The sequence below is a fragment of the Phalacrocorax aristotelis genome, chromosome Z (genome assembly GCF_949628215.1).
Source record: "Phalacrocorax aristotelis chromosome Z, bGulAri2.1, whole genome shotgun sequence".
In the NCBI taxonomy this organism is placed as follows: Eukaryota; Metazoa; Chordata; class Aves; order Suliformes; family Phalacrocoracidae; genus Phalacrocorax; species Phalacrocorax aristotelis.
The window spans coordinates 25,804,295-25,814,039 of record NC_134311.1 but is presented as its reverse complement, the minus strand read 5'-3'; the positions used below and the strand labels follow the sequence as shown (position 1 = coordinate 25,814,039).

Below are 9,745 nucleotides of genomic sequence, written 5' to 3'. Positions count from 1 at the left end.
GCCGATCATTCGTCCGGCATCGGCTGGCGCGCCCGAAGGAGCCCAGGCGACCAGGGGCAGCGGACGGGCACCCCGACACCCGCTACCCCGCGAGTCGAAAAGCCGCGCAGGGGGCCGCTACTGCCGGTCTGCGCCCGCCTCGGCCCGCCCGGGCGTGAGGCGGGCGGGTCTATGTGGGGAGTAGGCGGTGCAGCGTGGCCCAGGCGGGGGCTGAGGGGGAAGTAGGCGCTGAGGCCCGGGCAGATGTTTGGTGACGGCTCGCTCCTTCCGAAAAGCTGCTGAGCAGGAGCCGCGGGCTGAGCCTGCTGTGACCCCGGCCGCCGGAGGGGCGGTACAGGGCCCGTGGGCAGTGACTGCGGCGAGGGGGGCGCAGCAGCCCGGCGGAGCCCCAGCCAGCGCCCGTCCCGGGAGCATGCGGCGGCAGGAGGGAGAGTGAAGAGTCGTGGTTGTGCCTCCGCGCCGCGTTTCCTCCCCCTCGCCAGGGCTTCGCTCTCTCGGGCCGAGGACGGACTCCGGGAGGAAAATGGAGCCGTTTCCCAGCGGTGAGTACCGCGGCAGCGCCGCGCTGCCAGCGGGCGCGCCCCGAGCCGGCGGCAGCGCCCGGGACGGGGCCCGTGGCCTCCCGCGGCAGGCCTGCCGCCCCCCGGGCAGGGGGCTCCCGGGCGGGCCCCGCGCCGCAGGGCCTGGGCGCAGCTGGGGCTCCCGGCGGGGTCTGCTTGCCTGGAGGAACAGGCAAAGCTTCTTAGTCGTGCGGCCCCCGTGGTCGGCAGCTGGGAAATTCCCTCAGACCTTGTTTTATTTGGGTTAATTAGGCGCACATGCCTTTATCTAGGAAGGTGAGAAGAGACTTCCTTTCTTTTTCGGTACTCTTGCGCTTTTGGTTGCCTGGCCGTGGTCTCACGGTGGCAGATAACGGACGCTACGAAGCCGGGACAACTTGCACTCGCGGGTGTGCTCTCACTATGTATTGCTCCGAGGAAAGAGCCTTATGTGCGCCTGGAGTGCCAAAACCATCACGGCGCTCTGATGGGAAGGAGGAACCAGTCCCTTAGTTTAGCCGTTTTCCTGATCGAGGCACTCTGAACAGTCTCCTCCGACCGAGGGAAAGGAGAAATAAAATATAGGAGGATCTGGGGTGTTTGGAACAATGTTTCAGGGTGTTACGGGAAGCCAGAAAGCTTTCAGAATTGTCCGTGTATTGACAGAAGCGCTTGAAATAACGATGTGGTGGCAGCTTTGAGGTAAGCAAAGAGGAGTGTTTGATGACATCGTGATGTCATCAAACACTGTGTGTGCAGCCTGTGCTTGTGACTGAAATGAAGCCATGTGCAGTCCATGTTCCTACTGCCTCTGTGTTAGTAACACAGTCTACCCGTCCAGGACAGAGGAAGAAGCTCTCAGATCAAACTGAAACTAAAGTATGTTTGGTTAGACACAAGACCAATGCCAAATATGGAATTAGGGCAAGACACTGGGTAAAACAACAGCCTTCATGTTGAAAATACAGCACTTCTATTACAGGTGGGATTTGGTCTGTTAAATGACAAGTATGTTGGGTAGCCGTAGCTAAAGCATGAGTTAGTGTTTGCTGCATTATATTTTAACTCCTCAGTGACCTGACAATTCAGAGTACAAAACTTCTGCCAAATTCAGAAAAATCCCATGCAGCAAAAAGTAAATTTTCTGATCCACCTGAGAATATCTTGTCATTGCTTTATGCTTCCCTCTTCTCAGATACACTAAAAATTCCCTATCCTTTGTATGCTGCTCTTTTTAGAATCTGAAGGTTATTAGCGCTGGGCATATTTTGTTGGTTTAACTAGCAAGATGGACGTTTTCCTTCCTCTTTTTTGTTTTTTTTTTAAATCTTCTATGGAGGTTGTGGGTTTTTTTGTCATGTTAAAATTACAGTGTGTACAAGCAGTTGATGTTTCAGTTTTGTACTTAATCCTGGCATTAATAGAAGATCTTTCAGCTACAGTTTATTACCATCACAGGGTTGTAATCTGCATTCCTGTATGCATGGTAAAAAGACCGTGTCTGTAATAGTAATGCTGCTTTGGGAAGATTTTTTTTAAAAGTCATCTTGCTAAGTCCGTTCCCTTTGAGAGAGACAGCCATCATGTTGCTATCAATTTAAAAGTCTGTTTGACATAATACTGTTACTGCACTGTGCAATAAAATGTTAAAAAAAATATGTTCTTTATCCATGCAAGTGGAAGAAATGGCAGTATGTGTCTGAGCACAGAGGTTAAAGGTACTTTGTGGTACTGAGAAGTAATATTCATGCACAGAGCTTCCTAATTTTGTTCCCTGAAATGAAAAGCCTGGAGATGATGGTGAGACTGTTTAGAAGAAAATTTGGAGCTGAAGCTGGTCAATGAATTTCCTCCAGAAGGCTGGCTATGCTGGAAGGAGCACTAAAGAGAATGTGTGAATATGAGAGCAGAGATGTTGCTCATTATTTTGATGGTATCGATGCATATTTGGTGCTAATTAGGAGCTGCTAAAATCTGAAGTGAAGAGGGCGCTTTTTTAATAGAGTTTTCATTTCCATGGCTGGTGATCTGGAAGCTTTTGTAGGCATCAAATCTTTCAAATAAACTGGGCTTCAGGGTAACTGAAAGGTTTTTTATTTTGTCTTATATAGTTGTAAAGAGTTTTGTTTGTGAGTCTGTATGTTGATTTCCTGTGCAAAGTGCTGTGTAAATTCAGTGGAAAAGATGGCTATCACAGGAACTTACAATATTATATTTGTAGCCCTCTGTGTTCTTTGGGGCTTTTACCCTTATAAAACAGAAGGAACGGACTGAATCTTAGGATTTTCCAAAAGCATTTCATTTGGATTCATAACTCTTATGCCCATTTGTCAAACAGACAAGAAGACAAATTTGTTGTTTTACATTGCTGATACAGAGCTGTTTCAGAAGAGGCATGTATCTTGAAATAGTCCTTAAGGCAGCAAATGCATTAAAGTGGATGTGGAAGATCACTGTTTTTCTAATGCAGTATTTGGTGGTTTCTCTTCGCTTTAAATTAAAGCAAAAACACAGCCTTAATTGATTTCAAAAGTCAAAGAAACCGTCATCCTTTCCTTGAAATGTTAGTGGGTGTACTGAACTCTTTATTGTTTGAATAGTTTATCCAGTGGAAATACTCAGATAACCTAAATAAAAGTATTTATGAATTCTTTTTTGACTTCACCCTCCCCACCCCCCATCACTGTACTGGAAACTTAGATACAGTCCTCTTTGGAGAGATCTCTGGTATGCCTTCCCTCCTGCCCAGAATTCTAGTTGGAGATAATGTGTGAGGTCTGTATCTCTGGAAGAACAGTTAATTGCAGATCTATTTTTAGGGCCTGGAATAGCTGAGTTAATCATAGAGTCATAGAATATCTTGAGTTGGAAGAGACCCATAAGGATCATCGAGCCCAGCTTCCTGCTCCTTGCCGGACCACCTGGAACTAAACCATATGAATAAGAGCGTCATCCAGACATTCCTTGAACTCTTGACAGGCTTGGTGCAGTGACCACTTCCCTGGGTAGCCTTTTCCAGTGACCAACCACCTTCTCAGTGAAGAACCTTTTCCTTAAGTCCAATCTGAACTTCCCCAGAAATGTTATAAATACTATAAATTAATAAATATTTTAGAAATGGTTACTGGTAAGATTTTATTTTTTTTAGACAAATTCCTCTATTTTACCTGACTGTTCTTAATTTGAGACCTTTCCAGAAATATGAATAATTAAAGCATAATTAAAAGTGCATGGAAAACTTCCTTGTTGTTGCACATAGTTGGTTGTTTTTTTTTTCTCCAAAGTTTTATGATCTCAAATTCCTCTGAACTGGGAACTGCAAATCAGGGAGCAGAACTCATTAATTCTGACTAGTCATTTGTTACCTAAACAGTTTCACTAAAAAAAAAAACAACAACAAAACAAACGAAATACTGACTAAAGCGGATATGTCGTAATTTGGGGCATCTCTTTTTTCAAAAATATTACAAACTTTTTTGCAAGCCTTTTGCTTCTATTTTTAGATTGTATGTGTTTCTGAAAGGTCGTTTCACCATTTCCTATTTAATGCATTAAACGTGGAACTTTTCCATTTGAGATGAAAGGGAAAAGTAGCAGTGAGCTATTAGTGTGTTCCTCACTTAAGACAGGTGATGTGCATGAACAAGTAACTGCAGAAGGGTTAAATTGTGCTGATCTCCTGAAATGCAAATAACATTCACCTTCACTGACATTCTTGACTCAGTTTTATCCTTTTTTTTTTTTACACAGGAAATGGAAACTTTAAAATTAATTGCATAACTAAACAGGTGAAAAAAATAAAAAGGGTTTCATTAAAAGGAGGGTTTTTTTTGCAGAAGGTAGACATAAACTAAGTTAGGTAATGTCATTTACGAAATGAAAAATGTCATTTGCAAGATATAGCTATTTCAGCTATTTCCTGTCAATTCTGAAATATTTTCTTTCCTTGTGTTAGTTTTGTTCATTATATAAATGTACTGGAGATTGCAGGAGCGTGTTCTGTGTGCATAGCCTACCTCTGTTGGGGGCAACAGGCATACCCTTAACTATCAATATTGTATATTATTGTGTTATGGAGCAGAAGGATTCCTGTTTGTTTTAAACTGTATTATTCAGTCCTAAACAGCAGATGGAGTAATCTGTTCTGGTAAGATGGTAGACAAAAAAATCTAAGATGTCTGTTGCCAGTGCCTTTTTTCCCTCCCTATCTTTTGCATAATCCCAGCATTTAACTTTAGTCAAATGTTACAGAAAAATGACAGAAAAAATGCTCATGGCATCTGTTTCTAAATGTGAGTTCATGTTGTTCAAGTGTATGTTGCTGGATAATATTTTTCCACAAAGCCATGTTGTAGCATCTGTATCTTGTATTCCTGTGTCAGCTAAGCTAAACAGGAGCCTGTTTTCTCAATGAGTTGGATATTTATTTGCTTTTACTGCATTTCTGTGAACTCCCTGTCTAGCAATGGATGCTCAGAAATAAACTCAGTAATTTGATGCAGTCTGTGTAGCTGAGAGTGATCATCGCTATCTGGGCTCCATTCATACACATACACAGACTAAGACTTACATGCTTTCTTTTGCTGGCACTTGACAGTGCAAGCTGGGATCTGGGTGTATTAGCAACATATCTGGAGCAGAGTACTCCACCACCTGTTATGAAGTGAAAAGCAATTTAATGATCAGAATAATGAGGGAAGTAGATGAACATATGAAGAGAGAAGAAACTTAATCTGCTTGAGGTGTTTTCTTTCAGCAAGACCAAACACTGTGAGTTGGAAAGAGACTGAAAATCTCTTTCGCTGTTAAAACAGTGTCTGAAGGTGAGAGTATAGATGTTCACCATGGATTGTTTGTTAGTATTTTTCCACTGAGATAATGGTATTCCACTTGTAGAATGAATGAAGCTGCTGAGTATCTGTATATCTCATGAGTAAAAAATGTTGAAAGCTTATGTTGACCACAATATCCACATGTAAAAGTATTCCACGACTGTCTTGTCATCTTTTTTGGGAAGATGATGCAAAGTCCAGCAACTGTGTTTTGACATTTGTGAGACTATGTGCACATGTGCTAGATAAAGCCCCATGATGACTGCCATAGAAAATGCTGAAGACTAATAAAAGCTAGGATAAACCCACTTCTGTTTAACTAATCTAAATATTTTTTTCATATTTGATGGGTATTGGTATAATGACTACCTACGAAGAGCTGAATTTACCTTTATTTAATGAATGTTTCTGATTTCAGTACTGATGAATTCGGCTGCATTCAGATAATTCAAGTTTTCTTTTTCCTCCTTCACTCAGTGATTTGAGTGAAGGAAGTTCACTGAATTTCCAGCTCTGCTGGACAATTTTTTTTTTCATTAAGTACAAAAGCAAAGATTTTGTAGAAGAGCAAAATCATTAAGATTTCTCTATGAGTGAGAACAACATTATTCCTTTATCTATCAGAGAATTTTTTATGCATTAGATTGCTTAGGCTTCTGTCCAACACTTCAGATAACATCAAATTAACTTTTAAAATACATCAGCATTTTTTGTGAGCCGGGTTTCAAGTCCCTGTAAGTTTTTTAAAGAGTACATATATATCTTCAAATAGCTGTCTTTTGACTATTTTTGATACTGCTTTAAACAGTGGAAGTATATTAACCTTAAACAGTAAGAATCACAAAAAGATTATGTACCTTGTAGCCAGAAAGAAAGAGGGAGAACAGATGGAGACTCTTGAAGGAAATGGGAAGGAAGAAGGGGAGGGAATAGCTCTGGAAAACTCAACCATTTGATTAAAGAGACAGGAATTTCAGGGTAATAGGGTGTGTTGGGTTCTGCTCAGTTTGGCTCCCTGGGGCACAGCTGATGTTTTATTCCATCATGAGGGTGGTCTCACAAAATGCATTCAAAGAAGATCTCAGTGCCCAGTTCCTCTATTGGATGATTCAGGGTGTGTAATAATGTACTGCAGGAGTGGTCATCCTTACTACACCTAGTGAAGACCAGAGAGAGAGGAATCTTGATTCCCCTGAAATGTGAGACACTGCTGGTGTTTCGGTTGTTCCTATGCAAATAAGGTGGTTTTTGATTTTGGGATGTTTTTTCCTACCAAAGCTCCCACGACACTGTTTGGAGGATTCTGTTTCACTGTGCTTTAGTAAGCATAGCTGAGTGCAGAGAGCTTTTCTTGGGTTGTAATCACTCTTTGACATTAAAGGAATGGATTCTGCAAACACTGGAATTCTTGTGTAACAATACTTCCATCACAGTGCTATTGACATTTATGGGGAACCAGCTGTGTTTAAAACTAAGAATGTGCCTAATTTGCCTACTGCTTCAGGGCCTAACTCTGCTTTTTATTTAAGCCTTTCTTTTGTATAAAATCTGACATTTTCTTCTGCAGTAATAATGAATTGTTAACACACTGATAGAGTCACTTGTAACTGTTTTTCATGCATGTGAACGAATTGTTCTGGAAAAAGCCAGGCTTGTATTTGTAGGAGTCCAAAAAGCTTCAGAGTACTTTAGAAGCCTCATTGCTTCTGAGCTGCAAACTGTTGTAAGAGAAGGACAAAGAGCAGGTTTTTCAGAAAATGGAGCTGTGAATACAGCATGTATAAACTGTCAGTTTTGTTATCCAAATTTGTGGTTTTTATCACTAATGGGGATATTAATGAGGCCTCGGCGCCTCTTCTGGCACAACTGAGAATTTCTAAGTGTATGTAAAGTACTATTGTACAAACAACTAGAATATAATTAAAGGAACCATTACAAAATTTGCACTTCAGCAATTAAAAAGATAAATGAAAAGAAAATAAGAACTAACGATGATTAAAACCATGCAACCTGTTAAACTTTGAACAAATAAAAAACAAAACCCAAGGAAACAGATTAAATCTTCTTCCATATCTGTCTTCTGTGATTATAATACTGTGAGGCTACTCTGATGGTGGCCGCATTGCAGTGGTAGGAATGCTGTGTTTGTCCTGCATTATGTACACTGATTAGGCTAGCAAGCTCCATCACAACAACTGGCTTGTTGGCAACTCTGTTGATTGATTTGGCAAAAGTTCAGGCTAGTGCTGTGCTGAGGGATGGTGCCTAGAATAGAAAAGATGACACTAAATGTTAAAATTCCGGAGGGACTATATCCTTTATACTTAAAAGTTCTTTGTGGTTGTTTTTCTCTCCCTGTCTATGTATACATAAAGCAGTGAAAGCCATTTGTGTGGAGTATGTGAAAGAACAATATGTAGATTCTAAATGTTGTCTTTGTCAAACTTCGGTGCTTTTCACAGAAAGAGTAGGCCATATTGTGGTAACTTTTCACCTGTAAAAGTTATGATTATGGGATTAAGAGCAACGAAGGCAAAAAAACCTCATGTGGAGCAGAATGGAACTGTTATTATGAGGGGTTGTATCATTGGCAGGGCTATGGTCTACAGAAATTCTTCTTTTCTAAATAAAAATTGGTGATTAAAAATACGCTTTGCCTTGAGAGGAACCAAGGTTTTTAATTTTTATTTCTGTTGTATCTGTTCCTCTCATTTCGCTGTTTTCCTTTGTTTTCCTGGTAGCAGCATATGTGTTCTGAAATGTATATATGTTCCAATAAGTCATGTGGCCAAGGATACGAACATTGCTGGGCAAAGCAACCCAGAGAGCGCACAAGATCAAAATAGCTGCCTGTATGCACAGCTTGTTCACTGGAGCTCACTCAGGGTAGGGTCTAGAGTGACCCTGCTGATATTTCTGCAGAAACCTTTCACAAACCCTGTGGGGCATGTTCATCTGCTGCATAGATCCCTCTGGTACTCTGTGCAGTCTGCAGCTCTCCCACCTGCTTTTCCTATGGTGAGAATGAGTGAAAGATGATCTCGGGGTACCTTCTGAAAAGTGTCTGGTATCTGAGCTGCCCCCACCCCCATAGTGGTGGCTGTAATGAAGATGATTTCAAAGCTGATATATGATACATGCTAGGGTTTTGGAGCAATTTAGATCTTGGTATTTCTTAAGCTTACGTGCAGACGCACTGCCACTTCTTTCTCTATCATAAAGTCCTTTCTCTTGTTATGTTATGAGACTGACAAAAATTTAGGGAGGTGTATTGTTGCCCTATCAAGACCATATAAAATGTACAGTGCTGTGAGTCATAGGCAATAACCTTTAGGCATTATTGTTTCTGTGAGCTGAAATATCAGTTCTGAAGCCGTGAACGTAAAATACTTGCTTGTGACCTACAAATAGGTTTGCATAGTATTATGACTGGAGCTGTCAAGTGTGTATTAAGTAACAATAGTAATCTGGAAAGCACACTGGGTTGTTTTTTTTTTTAGACACTTCAGGATGATAGGGTATGGTAGTTTGAGTTTATTGCTTTTTTCAAAAAAAAAGACTAAGCAAGCATCAGGTTGTATGCAGTCTGTCATACTGTATGCCTGACAGCCTGTTAGATGTTTTGCAAAGCTCTCTAAAGGTTTTTCCTCAGAACAATGATACTGGCAGAGAAATCTTTTGTAACTTCAGATGTGATGAGCCTGGTATTTATCAGCCATGAAACTGATGGACCGATATAGTGAAGAAGACAGCAGTCCTGAATATGGGAGTTCAGTAGCTCAAGAAATCCGAGACACAACTTCCCTCATGTCTCCAAGACTCAGGGCCTTTTCATTAGACCCCTGTGGTTAAACATCTGCTATCATTTTAATTGCAAAACATACCCTTGATCAGACTGGAAACAGGAAATGAAAACACCATGTTTTAAAATTCAAGTTCAGAGCCCTCTCTCCCACCCTGTGTTTTGTTGAGCCAGTGGCTGAGGATGGAACACTGGCTAAATGTTGTTGGGACTTGTAGAAGGTTCTCTCTCTCCATAGTCCCCAAAGAGCAAAGTGTGATTTAAAACAATGCCCTTCTCTTCCTGTCCCTCCAACTCCCCCCACCTTTTCACTGTGGAAGCCTGACTTGTACCAGATTGAAATTTGAAAACATTTGGTAAGATGTGAACGGTCACGATACTGGATCTGCATTGGATATCAAAATCCAAACTTTTATTGGTTAGCCTTAAATTCTCCAGTTGCCTCCATTGACCTCCAGAAATAGTTGTGAAAAAAAGTAACTTATATTTTTTGCCAGTTGAATAGGTAAAATGTTCTGGAAATGAACCACACTCTTTTTTCGTCTTCCATGAAGATTTCTTTTTGTTGATGA

At 41.3% G+C, this 9,745-nt stretch overlaps 1 protein-coding gene across 2 annotated transcripts in view; it reads left to right on the top strand.

Moving 5' to 3' along the window:
- The first annotated feature begins 212 nt into the window (after positions 1-212).
- The window catches only part of LNPEP (leucyl and cystinyl aminopeptidase), a 61,145-nt gene continuing 51,612 nt past the window's right edge, over positions 213-9,745 (top strand). The window contains exon 1 of one of the 2 annotated variants that reach the window (XM_075078399.1): positions 213-542. In XM_075078399.1, coding sequence (XP_074934500.1) covers positions 524-542 — 19 coding nt within the window. In that variant the 5' untranslated portion in view covers positions 213-523. The remainder of the gene's footprint in view (positions 543-9,745) is intronic. The other variant, XM_075078400.1, reaches the window with a different exon arrangement.